This window comes from Castor canadensis, chromosome 10 (assembly GCF_047511655.1).
Source record: "Castor canadensis chromosome 10, mCasCan1.hap1v2, whole genome shotgun sequence".
In the NCBI taxonomy this organism is placed as follows: domain Eukaryota; kingdom Metazoa; phylum Chordata; class Mammalia; order Rodentia; family Castoridae; genus Castor; species Castor canadensis.
In genome coordinates, this window is record NC_133395.1 from 140,623,035 (window position 1) to 140,643,123 (window position 20,089).

A 20,089-nucleotide genomic window follows, 5' to 3' on the forward strand; every position below is an offset into this window, starting at 1 on the left:
TAATTCTGTATTTCCATCAGGGTATCCAAACCATAATTCAAAAACCAATCCAACTGATATGAATCCAAAGCTTAGGGAAAAAACCAGATCTGAAAGAACTCGTACTAAAAATAGGAAAAAATTTTATTAGCTACAAGTGTAGTAGTATAACCCTTCATACTTTGTTCTTCTACTGTGCTAGGGATAGAACACAGCCTCTTGTACATGCTAGACAAACACTTAACTGAACTACACCCTCAGTCTTAGTGCATTACACTCCTAATAGTCATTGCCAACTAAGTCATATCTATGAAACTAATAGATACCAGGCAATCTATTGAAAAGACTTGCTGCTAAGTATTTTAGAATTCTGATCATTAATTCTGTACCTGAAAAATGTTATCAGTCATTTAAAAAAAAACAAAAACCTTCTATCTTAAATTCTTGCCTGTAACTTGCTAGGGCATTGTTAATATTTCCTGCAATTTTTTTTTTTTTTGTAGTACTGGGGCTTGAACTCAGGGCCTACACCTTGAGCCACTCCACCAGCCCCCTTTTTTTGTGTGTATGTGATGGCTTTTTTCGAGATAGGTCTCATGGAACTGTTTGCCCTGGCTGGCTTCAAACCTCGATCCTCCTGATCTCTGCTTCCTGAGTAGCTAGGATTATAGGCATAAGCCACCAGCAACTGTAACAGAATAATACAAATTTTAGGATGGCAAAAATGCAGGAAATTTGCTGGGCATTGGGTGCCTGGACAGAACAATACAAATTCTAGGATGGCAAAAATGTGGGAAGTTTGCTGGGCATTGGCGGCCCATGCCTGTAATTGTAGCTACTCAGGAACCAGAGATCAGGGAGGTTTGGAGCCAGACTGGGCAAACAGTTCCATGAGCCCCTGTCTCGAAAAAAGCCATCACAAAAAAAAGGGGGGGTGCTGGTGGAGTGATTCAAGGTGTAAGCCCTGAGTTCAAGCTCCAGTACTGCCAAAACCAAAACAAAACAAAACTATTCTGGGCAATTTTGATCTCTAATTATAGGTGAATTTGATTATTATGGAATGATACTACATAAGCTAGCTTCTCAGAGTTGCCTTGTAAACTGCGGAAAAGGTTCCTAGTGGAAGTTCCAAAGGAAGAGCAGCAAGGCTTATATCTTTGGGTGTAAGAGATAATAATAGATAGCAGCATGCTTAAATTATTTCCCATCTTCTTTGACCCTTCCCTTCCAACTGCATGCCAATTTGTAACATTTACTTTCTGTTTCATGCTCATATTCACCATATTTGTTTATTTTACTTACATAGCTAAATAGATTATAAGAACATTTCTTGGTTTTTTTTTTTTTGGTGGGGAGGCGGGTGGTATTGGGGTTTGAACTCAGGGCCTCACACTTGCTAGGCAGGCAGTCTACCACCTAAACCACTCTTCCAGCTCATAGGTACTTCTGTTTTTTGGGGGGTTTTTTTGGCCATACTGGGGTTTGAACTCAGGGCCTCACACTTGCTAAGCAGGTGCTCTACCACTTGAGCTACTGCACCAGCCCCTATGTACCTATATACATTTCTTACATTACAGTTTTTCTTTTTAATCTCTTGAATGGCATGAGTTCAGAAATACTTGTCTTTTGCCTTTATATTTGGTTAGTAGTTTGAGTATAAAATTTATAGTTAGACCTTTTTCTTTAAAAGAATCTTGTGTTCATTCTTGTTTACCATCAAGTGTTGCCATGAAAAATTCTGAGACCATCCTGATATTTTCTTACCCTTATTTGTTGCTTTCTTGATTTTTTGCTTGATGGCTAGATGATTTATTTTTTAAATCTTTGAAGTTTAGTCAGTTTATTAGAATGAATCTTTTTTTTTTTTTGGAGGGGGGCAGTTAGTACTTGGTTTTGAACTTAGGGCCTCACCTTTGAGCCACTCCGCCAGTCCTGAAATTTTTTTGTTTCATTATTATAAATCCCTTTCTTAGGAAAACTAATTATACATATGTGGGATAGCTTTTGACCATCTTCTATATCAGTTTCTGTTCAGTTCATTTTATTTTTTAATTCTTTTTGTTCATTACCATTTTATTTGCTTTGTTTTTCTCCGCATCCTTTATTGCATTTTTAGCAGTCTTATGCTCATTTCAGTATGATCTGCACTGGTTTTACTTATTTTTTTATTCCACATTTTCATTGAACTCTGTAAACTCTTATTCCATCTCCTGGTAGCTTACCTCATTTTCTTTCTGCTTTTATAGCTCTGCTTTAACAAAGTTATTTCCTCATTGTATTTATTTAAGTCTTGTGCTGGTAACTTTTTATAATTGCTTATCTTTAAATGAGAGAATTAGTCTTAGAAGTACCTTGTATGAGAAGTTCTTGTGGGGAACCATGAAGGTTCTAGGCCAGTGGAGCTCTGTGGTTGGACACGTGATTGTGGGCAAATGACTTCTTCTTTTTCTTCTTTTTTTAAATAGCTTTATTGAGGTGCAATTTCCATATCATTGAGTAATTTTTTCACCTTTACTTCTCCCTAGTTACACGGATCAGAGCTTCAGGGTTATTCACAAAGCAGAGCACAGTTTCTCTCTGTATCCAGTTGGATTCAACCAATTGTAGATCAAAATTATTTGAAAATAATTGAGTCTATACTGAATATGTACAGACTTTTGTTGTACTGCATACCATTTACATTGTATTAGGTATTATAAGTAATGTAGATAGAGATGATTTAAAGTTATTTAGTATCATGTGCAGAGGTTATATGGAAACAATACACCATTTTATACAGTAGACTTGAGCATCTGCAGATTTTGTTATCTGTGGAGACTTCTGGAAACAATTTCCAAAGGATACCAAGGGACTATTTATCTCCATAACTACCTCATCAACAGGCTGTTTCCAGCAAATAAAGCATGTCTGTGAGTGTCCTTGTTCACATTTCATTTCACCTGATGGCAATGGAGGTCTATGGAAGCTCCCTCTATCAGTCCATGTACTTCTTCCCTGCTTTGCCAAACAAAATTTACCTGCTACCTGTCTTGTAGACTGTGCTTTATCTTTTTGTCTGAGATCTATAGACCTTCTCCATGTCTTTCTCCACCTCTGTTTGACCTTTACTACAGCTGGGAATCCTTATGTTGTACTGCACAGTTCCAAATAACCATGCCAGTTCAATTAAGGTAGAGTTGATCTGTTGGTTTTTCTTTTAAAACAGTTTCCAAAGAAAAAATGACTGTGCCAGTGTTATTTCACCGTGTTAAATTAACTGCCAGTCTACTGGATGATCTTTATAGGAAAATTACTTGTAAATAGATACGAATCATGAAGTTTAATACTATTTCAGCAGGTTTCAAGTAGTATTAAAATCTCCACAAGTCTCATTGATGGAAATGAGTCAGCCCTATTTCCTTTCTGCTTTAATCTTTAGTAACATATACTCTCAAAACCAGTGCTGTTTAGCACAACTTTGTGATGGAAAGTCCTGTTTTAACCTTTACTTCTCCCAAGCCTCAAGAGATCAGCAATTTCAGGCTTTTTCATAAAGCAGAGTACAGTTGCTTTCTATTTCCAGTTGGATTCAATCTACCAAAGATGAAAAATACACTAACCTCTAGATGTTAGTATGTAAAATGTGGCAGTGACTGAGGAATGTTTAATTTTCTGTAATTTTCATTTAAATTTCAATAGTTGCATGTGGCTAGTGCCTGTAGTATTGGACAGCAGTGTTTTTTACTTCCCATTTTAACATCTAATTACATATCACCCAGCAGTTTATTAACCAGTTTTCGTTTGCCAGTACTATTCTTGCTGTGTGGCTTATTGCAGAAGTCAAGACAGTTTAGGTCCTTTCCACCAAGCACGCACTTCATGGGAGGAGCCTTGATGATAAAAAGTATATAAACCTAGTAATCTTAGAGAGCGTTAAGCACTGTAAATAAAATAAAACAGGAAGAGAATGACTTCAAGTAGAACAGGCCTCTCAGAGGATGTGCCTCTTAAATTGCTATTAAATAATGATAAAGGCACCTGTAGTGTGAAGAGACCATGTGAAGCAAGTATCTCCCAAGCAGAGGTAGAAGAGACAGAGAATGGTCCTTAAATGACAGTAGGAGAAAGAAACCGGAGTCAGATTTTGTTGGCCTTTTTTTGTTTGTTTGTTTTTTTCATTTAGCTGTATGAGGGTTTGAACTCAGGGCCTCATGCTTGCTAGGCTGGTGCTCTACCACTCAAGCAACAGCCACCTGGTACCCAGTATCTGTTTGGCTTTTTAAGGAATTTAGCTTTTTTTAGGTGTATGACTTCTCGTCTTGGCAGCCACTGGATAGTCACTTGAGTAGGGGTCACAAAGAAGGGGCCTCAGTTTCTCATCACCTAGTAACCCCACCCTATTGGGTAATAAAACCCCAAGCTCAGCTTCAGCATAGTTGTCCAATTGCCTGTCTCATGCCTTGAGGTGTACTTTCACTTTTGCTAATAAATTATTCCTTAGTTTAAAAAAAAGAAATCTTTGCTTTTGAAGTAGTTACTATGTATAGATAACCCAAAATTCAGAAGATCACAAGTTGCCCTCTTCCCCTTCTTGTAGGTAGCTTAAGTTTTAATCTTAGTAGTTTCGTAGTATTTAAATTTTGATCTTAAAGCCGTACTTCTAATTTACCATTCTGTCATATTATTCTTTAGTAGCTTAATGTGCATATATCCCGATTTGTCATTGAAATTTGAATTTTCCTTAATTGCAGGCATTATTTTACTCTAGTTCTGCATTCCTCTCACCTCCAGCATAATGACCAGTGTAGTCTGGGAGCAAAATAGGGATTTATTTGTTCAGTTAAAGTGGAGAGAAATGAATGGGTTTCATTCTTTGTCCTTTATAGGAAGAAGTTCTAAAGGATTTTGAAGACCTGGCTGGAAAACTCCCATGGTCAGTCCCTTTAAAAGTATGGAAAATTAACACCAGTTTCAAGAAGAAAAAAACAAAGCGCAAAAAGATAAATCAGAATTCAAGTAAAAGGAAGATTGATAATGGACAAGGAGACAAATTAGATGAGCGAGATGTCAAGAAAGAGTTCACCAACCATACTTTAGGTTCACATATCTTAGACTTTTATGAAAATCCAGCCATCAAAGAAGAGATATCAACACTAGTAGGTGACTTGGCATCTTGCAAAGATGAGACAGATGAAAGAGCAAAGGAAGAAACTGAGTCTCAAGTGCTGAAGTTTAGAGTCACATGCAGCAGAGCAGGAGAGAAACATTGCTTTACCTCAAATGAGGCTGCAAGAGATTTTGGGGGTGCTGTTCAAGAGTATTTTAAGTGGAAGGCTGACATGACCAACTTTGATGTGGAGGTAGGTACAGGCTCTGATGATTTAAGAAGATTGTCACAAGTTCGTAGAATTTTCAGACTTACCCACTACCGGGGACAATTAAAGTGGGGCAATAGACCTAGAATAGCTCGCGCCATGAAGACCTGTTAACAGATACAGATCCAAATTTTGATTCCACAACTGTGTAACATTGGACAAGAATGTCTGAGTCTGTTTCTAATGGAGATAATAAAAGTATATACCTTTAAAGTTGTACTAAAGGTAAATAAGGTATAAACTATTTGATGCAACACCTTGGTACATGCTAAGTACTCAACAGAAAGGAGCTGTTAAGCCTCAAGTATTCTAATTTCTTTTCCTCTCTCCCTCGGTCCCTCCTTTCCTTCGTAATAGTAACTAGAGACTTGAAACCTCTGATGGTTTAAAAGATCCTTAGCAGCTGACATTTTTACCAAGAAGTCAATTTCTATTGCTTTTGGGACACTTGAATCTAGGGCAAGTCTCTCTGTAACTTTTTTTTTTTTTTTTGCATGTCTGATCAGGAGAACAAGTACCCCATTCTTTTTTTCTATATATAACTGCCATGAGAATGAATAGGCTAATTAGAACAGTGATGTCCAAAAAGTTAGCAAGGTGGCTCAGAGGACAGATACTAGAGCCATGCTGTTTAGGTTTAAATCCCAACTTAGGTGCTTATATGACTGGGCAAGTGAGCTGAGCTGATGTCTTTATGCCTGAAGTTGCTTATCTACAAAGGAGATATAATACCTAGCTCAGAGGGGTTAATGTGAAATGAGGTCATGAGTGTAGTAAGACTGTCCATGTTGCTGCTACTGTTGGTAAAGTCACGAAATTTTATTTTAATTTTTTATTTATTTATTTATTTGGCAGTACTAGGGTTTAAACTCAGAGCCTCATGCTTGCTAGGCAGGGACTCTACCACTTGAGGCACTCCACCAGTCCTTTTATTCCTATTGAGTTTTTTTGAGATAGGATCTTGTGAACTATTTGCCAGGGCTGGCCTCAAACAGAAATCCTGATCTCTGCCTTTCAGGTAGCTAAAATTACAGATGTGAGCCACTGGCACCCATTTTTTTTTTTTTTTTTTTTTTTTTTTGTGTGGTTCTGGGGTTTGAACTCAGGGCACACTTGCTAGGCAGGGGCTCTACCACTTGAACCACTCTACTAGCCCATGAGGAAATTTTAGATGGAAGATAGGGAGCATTTTATTTATTTTTATTTTTATTTTTAGTCAAATAGTTCAATTGTATGTTAGGAGAACTGTAACTAGATCCAAAAATAAATTGTCCTGCCATAGACATTATTACTTGAGTCAAGTTTTTAAAAGTACTAAGGCCGAGCACAGAGGCTCACAACTGTAATCCCATCTACTTGGGAGGTAAAGACCAGAAGCCCAGGCAAAAAGGTATCAAGACCCCATCTCAACCAATAAGCTGTGAGTATGTTGGCATACGTCTGTCATCCCAGCTATATGGAGGCCATAGATAGGAATATTCTGGATCAGGCTGCCCTAGGCAAAACTCAAGACCATATCTGAAAAATAACCTAAAGCAAAAAGGGCTAAAGATAATGGTTCACATGGCAGAGCACTGTGAACTATTAAATGCAAGGCCCTGAGTTTAAACCCACCCCCAAAAAAAACCTAAAAAAAGGAAATACAAAGAAAACAGTAGATGAAAAGCAAACATGGCAAGTGCACAGTTGGTGATTGTGGATAAAAGGTATATTTAGGAGTTCATTATGCCAGCAGTCTTGTCGCAGTTCTATGTGCTTGGAATTTTTCCCAAAAGAGTTAGGAATTTAAAAATATGTATTTAAAAAAAACATAAGCCTTCAAAATGTTTGTATTATAAAAATTAGGGGGTGGAGAATCTGTTTAAAGCAGGCTTTTAAATATAATGAATGAGAAGAATAAAATAGATTTTAAAATTAAATGAAAAACAGTATATACTATGCTTATCTATGTGAAGTTCAAAAAATGGCAAAACTAATTCATGGTAGTAGGATCAGATTAATGATTACCTTGGGTTAGAATTGACCAGGAACCTCCTAGAGTGCTGGAAATACTCCATATCTTTGGGTGGTGTTTACATAGTATACACAGAGGTAAAAACACTGGGTTATACACTTAAGATTTGTGCACCTTAGTGCATGCAAAGTATACCTCAATAAAAAAGGGTTTTTTTAAGCCTCCAATAAAAAGTCTTAGTAAACTGGGGATACTGGTACACGCCTATAATCTCAGCACTTGGGAGGCCAAGACAGGAGGATTGCAAGTTTGAGGCCAACCTGCGCTACATAGCAAGACCCTGTCTCAAACAAATAAATAAAAGTCTTAGTAATAAGTGCATTTTGAACAATCCTAAAACTATTTTCTTTCATCATTGTCTTTAACTTCCCCATAGGTTCTCTTGAATATCCGTGATAGTGAAGTCATTGTGGGCATTGCACTAACTGAGGAGAGTCTCCACCGAAGAAACATCACACATTTTGGACCTACAACTCTTAGATCAACGCTTGCCTATGGGATGCTCAGGTAAGAGAATGGTTTCTGTGCTGTCCAGATTAAAACATCACTTTGACTCTTCCCTTCAAAACACTTAGTTATTTTAGTAAGTTACTGTGTTGGAATCAAGTGGATAAAGAATAGGATTAAAAAGCTGCTGATCTATTTCTTTCCCTATATCCAATGTACACTGCTAGTGATCCTGAAGATATCCTTTAATGCCTTAGTTTTCTTGATTTAAAAATCAGAAGAGTTTTTTTCTGCCTCTCGAATGGGGTAGCTACAGTTCTGTTTAGAAAGGAGATACTGTGTGTTGGGAAATAGAAAATTTTGGTGTGCTTCATTTCTGTGCAGTGAGGCAGATGAAAGTACAGATTTTTTTTTTTTTTTTTTTTTTTTTTTGGCAATACTAGAGCTTGAGCCAAGGGCCTTGCAGTTCTTAGACAGTGCTCTACCACTTGAGCCACACGCAGCATACCTTTTGTTGTAGTTATTTTTCAGATATGCTCTTGAGTTTTTTGCCCTGGCCAGCTTAGAACAACATTCTCCTACTTATACCTGCCAAGTACCTGGGATTACAGACACACCACCACCACGCCTGGCTTAATTGTTGAGATGGAATCTTGCTAGCATTTTGCCCGGGGTAGCCTCAAACCTGGATCCTCCTGATCTGTGCTTCCTGAGTAGCTTGGATTATAGGTGTGAGGCACTATGCTTGATCTAAAACATAGATTTTTAAAATGTGTATAATGTATAAGTGAAAAGAGAGCTTTTGTTTATTTATTTTTTATTTTTGAGACAGGGTCTCACTATGTAGCCCATACTAGCCTGGAATTCACTATCTTGCCTCAGCCTCCCAATGCTAGGATTGCAGGCGTGTGCCACCACACCCAGTGCTTACTCATATTTTCAAATATACTCATAGCTACCTAGGAATCATACTGGAATTTTCACCTTTCAGAGTTCAGGACCTCATTTTCCCTCTCGTTTGCCAATCTGCCTTTTACTGGGTGCTTCCTTCTACACTTGCACAAGTTTATCTCTTTAAGATACTGATTTCAAAAATGCAAAGTGGGTTGGTATTATGTAAGATTTAAAAGATTGAATGTGAGGATTGAATGCTGAAACATATGCAAAACACCTGTCATAAACTTTGCCATACACTGCCTGGCAGATCATGGTAGGATGGTACTTGTACTTTCTTCCCTTCCTACCTTTGCTTCCTTTTTATCCTTCTCACCTATGAAGTCATCATTCAGCACAATTGGAAGCTACTAACTCAATGACAATAATAGAAAACCAGGTCCATTTGGTTAAGGAAAATTTCCTAATATTTTAACAAACATTTATCATTGAATACTAGGCATTATTGTTGAAGCAGGGATACAGAGAGTTATTTTGGGTGCAAATGTTAGAAATCAAAGTAAAATAGTTACTTTAAAAAAAAAGTGATGATTGTGGGGGTGGGGAGAACAGGGTAGTTATTGGAAAGATGAGAAATCTTGCAGAAATTGACAGAAAAACTGAAAGCCATTTCTCAAGAAGGATAGGAACCAATCTTGAGAAACCACCAGAAACCTAGGCAGCTATTTTCTCTGTCTTGAGAGCCTGTGGGCTCTTATCTCTGCTCATCTGTGCACCTGGTTGCCCTCATCTAAATTTATATATTTCCAATTTCAAACAATCAGCTCACACAAATTCCTAGAAGAAAGGATTCGAGTGACACAGTTTTGATAAAGTATCTACCACTGGTCTAGAGATGACCTGCTTTCAATCTATTAAAAGTGCACTTTTCTCCTAATAAACTTACTGTCACTTTCATTACAAAAAAAAAGCCTACCCCTAACCCATCAGCAGTGGCTTACTTCCCCAAGATGGTTGTCAAGGAATCTGTTATAGGCACAAGGAGGCAGAGCTATATGCCTGTTAGAATAAGAATAGTGTTAATTCCTGAGAATTGTCTTGTGAGGACATAATTAGCATGCATGTAGTAAGTACTATAACAGAATATGGAAAGATTAGGACAAGAGAAGGAAGAAGAAACCTCGTGACTTGTCTGAACATGTGATACTATATAGAGGAGATAACATTTAAGCCATTGATCCTCTAATCCTGACTCCTTCACCTACTAGTTTTGTGTTCCTGGAGAAAAACAGTGGGTTTTTTTTGCATCAGTTTATCTGTACAATGAGAAGAATAATAGTAACCTGTCTAACAGGGTTGTTAATAGGAGTCAATGAAATAATGCATGGAGGGAGTTTAAATCCTTGATGGTCAAATACTAAGTGTGCAAAGTAGAGCAATATTTTTATGTTGAGGTTATTACCAGTTCACAAGGAAAGGACTACTAAATGTCTAAGTACTAGTAAACTCATACATGTTTTACTTGAGATGTTTGAGGGTTTTTAAAATTTAACAATATAGATGTGTGCATTGATTTTAAAAGGTCTAAAAGCTAAATTTCATGTGGGAATGAAATCAAATTTTGGATGATAGTCAAGGAGACCTTTAGATTTTTTTTCAAGTGCTAGAATATAAAGACAGCATATAATTATATAATTACAAGTTTATTTACATTTTTGCTGTACTGGGGTTTGAATTCAGGGCCTTACACTTGAGTACTCTACCATTTGAGCCACTCTACCAGCACCCCCCCCCCCGTTTTTTTTTATCAATTTTTTGAAATGGGGGTCTCACTTTGTAGCCCAGGCTGCCCTTGAATTCTCAATCATTCTGTCTTTGCCTCTAGAATGCTGGGATTATAGGTATGACCCACCATACCTAGCCACAAATTTATAGTGCTGGGGATCAAACCCAAGGCCTTGTGCTTGCTAGGCAAGCATTGTATCACTTCATTACATCTCTAGCTACAAATTTTTATTTATTTATTTTGTCATTGTTGTTGCTTTGGTTTTTGGCAGTACTGGGGTTTAAGCTTAAGGCCTTGCCCTAAGCAGACACTCTACCTTTTGAGCCATGCCACTAGCCCTGATTCATTATTTTTAAGACAGGGTTTTGGTGTGTAATACAGTCTGGCCTGGAACTTGTTATGTAGTCCAGGCTGAGTTGAACTTGAAATCCTCCTGCCTCAGCCTCCTGAGTGCTGGAATTACAGGTGTGCATCACCATGCCCTGCCACAAATTTATTTTTAAAATAACTGTAGATTGGTGATCCTTCATACTAGTATTAGTTCTTTGCTCTAATAGCTTCAGGAATTGTTACAGCTTTTGGTTGAGTCTCTTCATACAGGGTATGTTTTTTTTTTTTTTTCCTCCAGGCTCTGTGCACCTCAACCTACTGATATAATAATTGATCCAATGTGTGGAACAGGGGCCATACCAATAGAGGTAAAAACATTTCTTTAGTTTTTAGCTGATACATTCAGAATATTCTAGGCATGCTGGGCAAATAAGACATAATGAAACCACCAAGGTTGAGTCAGTGGATCTAAGAGTTTTAAAGGAGATAACAATAGTTAAGTTAGAACTCTGTGCAGAGTCCAACCTGTTATTTCACATGACTGAGTGCCATAGGACTGACAGTAATGGCTGTGCCCTGGGACAGAGAAAGCGCCTTCCTATAGCAGCAGGCAGGAGATTGAAAGGCAAAGGGAAATGGAGAGCATGCGCAGAAACCGCAGGAAGGTGTTTTCATCTTGTGATGAGATCATACTGTTCAATCTATTTAGATTTCTGGAGGGAGCAAGTATAGTTTTGTAAAGGAGAACCTCTGGGGGCAGAACACAATGGTAGAGTGCTTTGCCTAGCATGGGATGGGATGGGAGGGGAGGGGAGGGGAGGGGAGGGAACCTATGATTTTTATTTTACTCTTTTTTTTTTTTTTTTTTTAAATCTAACAAAGCTGTATACCAAATGTTCTTACATAGTTTTCAAATTTACTGTGACGTTTAACAGTAGAATTTTGAATCAGTATATTTGCATTTATAAATGATTTTGAAGAGGGAGCTACCAGTAAAATCATTTAAATTTGTGTGAAACATAGTAATTTCTTTCACAGAAGAAACTGTAGGGAGATCCCACAGATTCTATGAGTAGGCAGAAACTGGACAGATGAGCAAGTCCCCAGCATCCCACAAAGGGGAAAATGACCCAGAGTAATTAGAAATGACATCTGTGATCTGGGAATTAAAATCCAAGAATGAAGCCAGGCACTTCCTGGCTCACGCTGTGATTGTAGCTACTTGGTAGGCTGAGATCAGGAGGATCATGGTTTTTTGGGCAAATACTTTACTAGACCCCGATCTCCAAAATAACCAGAACAAAACTAGACTGAAAGTATGGCTTAAGCAGTATAATGCCTGCTTTGCAAACACAAAGCCCTGAGTTGATCTCTCTACAACAAAATTAGAAATAAGGGCAAAATAGTTTCTGCTGGGTATTGAGGGGGTGGGGGGGAGAGGGTGGAGGCAGAGTGGCGGGTAAGGGAGGGGGTGGGGACAGGGGGGAGAAATGACCAAAGCCTTGTATGCACATATGAATAATAAAACAAAAAAAAAATTAAAGCAAAGAAACAAACAAACAAAAAAAGGCCCTGAGTTGAAACCCTAGTTCCACACATACACACAAAAAAAATCCAAGAAGAAAATCATAGTAGTCTACATGATTATGTTATGCTACTCTGCTCAAGGAGACCTGCACAGAGAAAACCAAGTTGTGGTCAAGATAATTAGGGAACAAAATAGTGGTGTTCTGTAGCATTAAGCCATTGGTATGTCTATGAAATACTAAGTAAGGCTACTAAATGTCAAGAAACACATAACAGATATAAAGAATCAAAAAGAGAGATAAGAAAATTGAAATGAGCCATTTCCATGTAAAAGTAGATATGAGACTGCCATTGTAGGAAAAACCTAAGCTGATATATAACCAAAATGAATAAAATTGTGAAAGTAAAACAGATGGTAGGGACCCATCTCTCCTTGGGGCACTAGGATAGAAGTTAAGCATTGTGAGAGCAGCATTAAATACTGTTATGCATTGCTACTAATAAGCCTTTATTGTTAGCACCTTTCTGAAAATTTTTTTTTCTTTAACTGTGCTGAAATTTTGGTTGCTGGGGAGATTTAACTCCTTGACAGCTGCATGACCCTTCTCCAGGACCCCAACTGTCTTGAGTGAAGGACAGCCAGCCAGGCAGCTGGAATGCCCTCATGCCGACACCCAAAGCAGGATTCCAGCTCTAGAAAGTGCTGCCCCAGGAAGCAATTTGTACTGGACTGTTGCCACAATAAAATAGGCACTTTGGCCCAACAAAAGACCTGTGATTGGTATAAACAGTTTTTTATTTGCATAACAGATTGTACCAGGATTGGTGCAAACATGAGGGGTACCTTCCCTTCCCCTTTCTGGCTATTATAAGCAGGGTGTTCAACTCACTTTGTGAGCAGCCAGAGACATCCTTCTGTTCCCTCAACATCATGCTTCAGTAATGGCTTTCTCTTGAATGGTCTTGCCTACCTTTGGTGAGCTTTTAACATGCAAGGTCCTGGAATAACTAGAGGGGCTTCTCCTCACCTTCCCATGATTTCTATCTGGATAGAGCAAAAGGATCCCAGTCAGATGGTTTGTAACATAAGGAGTTGACAAGGTATATATACAGATTTGTTCACCAAAGTATGAAATTCTTACCTAGAATACTTTAAAACATGTGCCGGGTATGGTGGCACATGCCTATTATCCCAGCTGCTCACGAGGTGGATATCAGGAGCAAAAGGTTAGGGAGACTCCCATCTCAACCACCAAGCTGGTTGTGGTGGTTTTTACCTATATTCCTAGCTATTCAAGGCACTTCTGGTCTGAGGCTGGCCCCAGCCAAAAATGTAAGACCCTGTCTAAACAATAAGTAAAGCAAAAAAGGAGCGGGATGTGTCTCAAGTGGTGGAGCACTACCTAGCAAGCATGAGGTCCCGACTTCAAATGTCAGCACCATCAACAAAATAAACTTAGAAGTACTATAAAATTCAGCTCCTTCTGAGCAGAAAATCTGAGTATGTTAAAAAATAATGTTGAAGAGTCACAGTCACTTGAGACTTTCATTATATTTTGTAGGTTCCTTCTACATCTTTGCCCTCTCAAGTTCTGGCATACCGTAACATCCTTTTTGTTTGAAGTCATTGTAGTAGTATAGACTAGAAAATGTCATCACCCTGAAGTGTCTGGGTAAAATAAAAAGTTATAAGGCACTATGGGAGGTACATTCCTATTCACAAAGGAAGTGGTATTCCTTATTACCAGTCAGGTAGGAGCTTTTTCTGCTTTTTTGTCAGAAACCTACTAATCAGCACAACGTATTGTCGGGCATAGGATAGCAAGTCACCTCATTCCATAAATGACATGTCATAGCTTTGTATTTATGTTCTTCTGATATGTTTTTGATATAAAACTACAAAATCCTTTTAGGAGTATGGTGGTTATAATTCAAGAGTTTATCATACAGAGCAAATTGCATTTTATTTTGAAGTACTCAAATATCCCAATACTTCAGATTATATAATCCTCACAATCCAAAAGGGTGTACTTTTGGTTAATTCCACTTGGTTAGTTTTTGTTTTGTTTTGTTTTTTTAAACCATGTTTATTTAGAGACTATAATTGTGCCAGGCACATTGCTAAGTGAGGATTGAATAAAATACTGGACCTGTCTTGAAGGAGTTCCTAAGTTAGTTTGAAGGTAGACAGGCAGAGATACAGTAAGTGGCAGAGGTGTGCACAGAGTGCTTTTGGAGGAAGAGATGACAGACAGCTAGGAGAGCTGGGTTGATATCACAGAGTGTATGTCACTTGAGCTGGATCTTGAAAACTGGATAGGAGTTGAGCAAACAGAAAGAACAGGAGGTCATTTCCAGCAGAGGAATGGCAAAGTAAATAACATACATTGTTTTGCCATTTAGAAAAGCCCTGGATTGGATTGTCTCATTTTCTGACAATTGCTTGAAATAACTTTCCCTTTAATCTTTTTTTTGTGTTTTATTACCTATTTTAATAAATACTCTTTATCTTTTAGGGAGCTACTGAATGGTCTAACTGTTACCATATTGCTGGTGACAATAATCCACTGGCTGTGAAAAGAACAGCAAATAACATCTCATCTTTATTGACCAAGAACCAAATTAAAGAAGGGTAAAATTTTAAATCATTTTATAGCATCTTTTAGATAATCACTTTTCATACTGATTTTAGTAAACCCATTGTGTCATGATATCATTATAATCAAAATGAACAGTGAGATTCAATTTAAATTTTAAGTTTTTTGATAATAACGTATATTTTAAAGACATTGTTTAACTATGATTTCCCTGGTCTACTGCAACTTTTTATTTCCATCTTCCCTTTTTCTTTCCTTATTTTTATATCTTCCCCCCACCCCAAATAGTGGACTAGTCTACTGACTTTTTTTTTTTTTTTTTTTTTTGCAGTGCTCATTTCAACTTCATAAATTTTAAAATACTTTTGTTTTTGCAGTCTGTTTTTATGGCTATGTAATATTCCATCATGTAAAAATACTAGCTTATTTAGCCTTTCTCTGTTATTTGGCACTTAAAAAGTTCTGAGTTGAAAGAGACCTGAAAGCCATCCCCATAATCTCTAAATGTCCAAAAGGAGATCCTGACCAATGGCCTACTATCTAGTTTAAGTCATCCAATCACTCTGCCTGAAAGCTGTGAATTTTGCATTGTAGAGCTGAGGCTAGTCTTTTGTTTGGCACTGTCTCCCAAGTTGCTGTTGAACTTGCTTGGTAGCTCTAGCTGGCCTTGAACTTCCACAGTCCTCTTGCCTCAGCCTTCCAAGTGCTGGTATTAACAGGTGTACACTGCCACACCCAGCTTAGTCATTTCTTCAAGTGAACTGAATCTTCTCCAGTACCTTCCACAGATTTGCTTTTATTCTCCCACTTGAATCCATAAAGAAAAAAATCTTACCTGTGTATTTGAAGGGCTGCAATCATAGCTGTCCTTCCTTTTTAAGCAAAACATTCAAGGCCCTTCAACCCTATGCCTTTGTGTTTAGCTTAATATAAATTTATTCCTCACAGTTCTTAAACCTGAGAAATCCAAGACCATGGTGCCAAAGCCAGTTTGGTTCCTATTGAGGGCCCTCTTACTGAACCATATACCCATGGTTTGGAAGTCCATTAGCCTCTGGGAAAACATATTGTCTATTGTTTGAGATCTATGTAGCCCACGACTCCAAATTTCATTTGGTAACACCATCAGTGTCAGCTGTTCACCATCCTTGGAAGTTCTTAGCCATCTCTGGGAAGAATTGGTTATAACGTCACTTGGTCTACACTTTCTCACCAGAGTCCTCGTCATAGCCTGCTTCTCTGGTTTCCTCTTTGGGTGACCTTCATTCTCTAATAAAGTTGCAGGAGTAGATGGTGGTCGGCTGATTTGTTAAGTTTTACAGATGTTCCACATCTTGAACACATAGGTTAGGAATCCTTTCTGTCTCACCATTGGCCTGCTTCCTTAGTAGTGTGAGGTTTATGTTTATAAGATAAATCAGGTTTTGTTTTTTAAAAAAGCATTCATTTTATTCAAGTATTCCGACTTCTTGCTTATATGCTATGCCTGAGGCTACTTTATGTCCATAGATTGGCTGCCCCCTTGTTTTTGCTCATCTTGTTTTTTTCTTTTTTTATTTTGTGGTACTGAGACCTGAACTCTGGGCCTTCACCTTGAGCCACCCTGCCAGCCCTTTTTGTGATGGATATTTTTGAAATAGAGCCTTATGAACTATTTGTTAGGCTGGCTTTGAACAGCAATCCGCCTTCTGAGTAGCTAGGATTACAGGTGTGGGCCACCAGCACCCAAATGTTTTTCCCTTTTTTGATTAGGTTCACTAGGGCTTTGTTCTTTCATACATTATCCTTTGTTTTTTGTTTTATTTACTTTTGCAGTGCTGGGGTTTGAACTAAGGGCATACACCTTGAGCCACTTCACCAGCACTTTTTTGTGATGGGTTTGTTCAAGATAGGGTCTTAAGAACTACTTGCCTAGACTGGCTTCAAATTGTGATCCTCCTGATCTCTGCCTCCTGAGTAGCTAGGATTACAAGTGTGAGCCACCAGCACCTGGCTTAGGTTTTATGCTTAGTGCATTTTGGATTTTTTTTTTTTTTTTGGTGTTACAGGGGATTGAACTCAGGGCCTTACGCTTGCCAGGCAGATGCTCTTACCACTTAAGCTATTCCCCCAGCCCTTTTGTTTTTAATGTGTGTGGAACTGAGATTTGAACTCAGAGCTTCACACCTGCAAAGGTGCTCACTGTTTTGCTCAGGTTATTTTGTAGCCGGGGTCTCATACTGTTTGCCCAGGCTGCTCTCACTGCAGTCCTCCAGATCTCAGACGTCTAAGTAAGTAGTTAGTATTACAAGTATGAGCAACTGGTTCCTGGCAGCATTTTGGTTTCTTTGATCTATTCAATTTTTAAAATTTTTTTTCTAAAATGTTGTTATCATTAAAAGGAAACATTGACAGTTTCCTTTTAAAAGTTTTTACTCAAACTGCATTTTACTTTTGCCTTGCTGTGAATGAATGTAGGACCATATGTATGCTAGGCAGATGAGTTACACCCCGGCCCTCAAGCTGTGGGTTTTATTCTAAGTACTCTCTTGACCATATCCTATAGTTTTTTAATAATTTTATTTTTATTACTAAGTCATTGGTTGTATACCTGTTTCTCTAATTAGTCATTTAAGATAGTGCTTTTAAAATATTAATATATGTATGTATGACTCGCCTGGAGATCCCTGCAATACACATTCTGATTTAGTAGGTGTGGAATGGGACTTGAGAATGTGTTTTCTAGCAGGTTCCTGGGTGATGCTGATGCTGCTAGCCTGTAGACAACATCATGAAGTAGCAGGCTCTGGACCATTTTATGTAGTTGGAAAAAAAACAAACAAAAAACCAGAGATAAGTAGTTGGAAGATTTTTATTTTTTTAAAAATATTTTTGTGAATGAGGATGAATAAAAACCTCATTTATTGAGGTTTTTATTTCAGGCTTAGTATATGATCATTTTATCTTTTCAAACTTGATAAACATTTCAAGACTATTTCTTTCCTAGCTTCTGAATATTTTATCTTCTACACCATTTCTATCAATTTTATGGTGGTTTTTAGCATTTTTTTCATACCTGTGATTATAATATTTATATTTTCATAACAATACTTTTTTCATTATTTAGTCATTGCTTTTACTGCATTAAAAAAAATTTTTCCCCATATGTGTATGTGTGTGTGTGTGTGTGTCAGAACTGCAGTTCTGAATTTAGGGTTTATACTTGCTAGGCAAGTGTTCTAGCACTTGAGACAGGCCTCCAGCCCTTTTGCTTTGAGTTATTTTTCTGATGGCATCTCATGATTTTTGCTCAGGCCAGTCTAAGACTGCAATCTTCCTGATCTTCCTACCTGTGCCTCCTGCATAGAGATTAGTTTGTTCTTTGAGATAGGGTCTTGGTTTTCCCCTGGTCTCAAACTGTGAATCTCTGCCTATAAAGTAGCTGGGATTATAGGAATGTAACATGGTGCCCAGTCTGCATTTTTCCTCCTTTAAATTATTAAATACCATAACCCTCCATTTATGCTATTTGATTTGCCTTTAACTTTTAGCTTATACAGTATTGACTATTATGTTGTTTTTTAAGTTTGCTTTGACTTAATGGGGAGGACTTAAACGTTTCCTAATTTAAGCCAGGTGCCTGTGGCTTCTAGCTACTCAGGAGGCAGAGAACTGGAGGATCACAGTTCGAAGCCAGCCCAGGCAAATAGTTGGCAAGCCCCTATCTTGAAAATGCCCAACACAGAACAGAACAGAGCTGGCTGAGTGGCTCAAGGTACCCCAGTACCACAAAAAAAAAAAAAAAAAAAAAAAAACCTTCATGATTTTATTATACCCATTCCATCATATAGTGCTTGAATGCTGTAAAGTTGTATCTTAGAATTCTTTGTAATAAGTTCATTTTCCCTTAATTGTAGATTTTTAATTTCAATCATTGTAAGCTCTCTTAGGATCATATGCTTTCTTCCTATATCCTACTTTTAAGATTAGGATGTTGATGTTCTCACAGTTATTCTTAGCATTTTATAATTTGCTGTAGAGTCTCCTTTCAGAAAAAAAAATTGCTCAAGTGGTAGAGCATCTGCTTAACAAGTGTGAAGCCCCGAGTTCAAAGCCTAGTACAGCCTAAAAAATAAATAAAATTCAACAATAATAAAATTAAAAATGCAATTAAAAAAAAATTTTATACTTGTGTTGAAACACCTGTCCTTTATCCCCATAGCAAACCATCCTGGGGCTTGCCCATTGATGCTGTTCAGTGGGATATCTGCAATCTCCCATTGAGAACTGGCTCTGTGGATGTTATTACAACAGATATGCCATTTGGAAAAAGGTAGTAGTTGGTCTTTTTATAAGTAAGTTTTATTTTACTGGTTTCTCTGCTACTTGTTTTCTAACTTATTTTAAGTAAAAATAAGTCTTCAGTTCCTTTTAAGACTTAGCAGAGCTGTTTTACTGAGTATGATAGACTCACCCATTTTGATTCTGACCATAACAGAGGTTTGCTTTAAAATTACCTGTAATTCACTTCCTAGCCCATTGTTGAATTACATAACCATACATCACATAAAGACTGAGCAAGACTTGATTTTGTTTCTCAAGATAAATGAATTCTACCCACTGTCTTGGTTTATATAATTTATTGTAGTCATTAAGAGAATAAATTAATTAGAAATTATTTTTCTCTGATGCCAAAATTCTAAGGAGTTTAACACTCATAGCTTATTTCATGACATGTAATGGCAAACCTCTGGCTTCCAAAAGGCAACTGTTTTTCATGCTTCATGAATCAAATTTTGTTTCCATTTAATGTAGTTAGTCCTGGTTACTTATGTTTTAGAACAATAAGTAGTTGACTCATTGACCTTCTCTTGTAGGATGGGCTCCAAGAAGAGAAACTGGAATCTTTATCCAGCTTGCCTACGGGAGATGGGCCGTGTCTGCAGACCAGGGACAGGACGGGCTGTACTACTTACTCAGGACAAGAAATGCTTTTCCAAGGTACTGTATGTTAGCTCAGAATCTAAGCTTTAGGATTTTTAAAGTAGTCTTGGGGATCTTAGCTTGAAAAGGTGTTTTCCTCTAGTGTTTTAACTGGCAGCTATGATCCCAGGTTGGGGCCAGGCACTGCTGTCTCAGGCCTGTAATCCTAGCTACTTGAGAGGCTGAGATCTGGAGGATC

The 20,089-nt window shown here is 37.8% G+C and overlaps 1 protein-coding gene across 2 annotated transcripts in view; it reads left to right on the top strand.

Moving 5' to 3' along the window:
• The window catches only part of Thumpd3 (THUMP domain 3 tRNA guanosine methyltransferase), a 30,418-nt gene that overhangs the window by 4,341 nt on the left and 5,988 nt on the right, over window positions 1–20,089 (top strand). For both annotated transcript variants that reach the window (XM_020164583.2, XM_020164582.2), the window contains 6 exons: window positions 4,845–5,318; window positions 7,724–7,854; window positions 11,103–11,172; window positions 14,848–14,963; window positions 19,130–19,240; window positions 19,785–19,908. In XM_020164583.2, coding sequence (XP_020020172.1) covers window positions 4,845–5,318; window positions 7,724–7,854; window positions 11,103–11,172; window positions 14,848–14,963; window positions 19,130–19,240; window positions 19,785–19,908 — 1,026 coding nt within the window. The remainder of the gene's footprint in view (window positions 1–4,844; window positions 5,319–7,723; window positions 7,855–11,102; window positions 11,173–14,847; window positions 14,964–19,129; window positions 19,241–19,784; window positions 19,909–20,089) is intronic.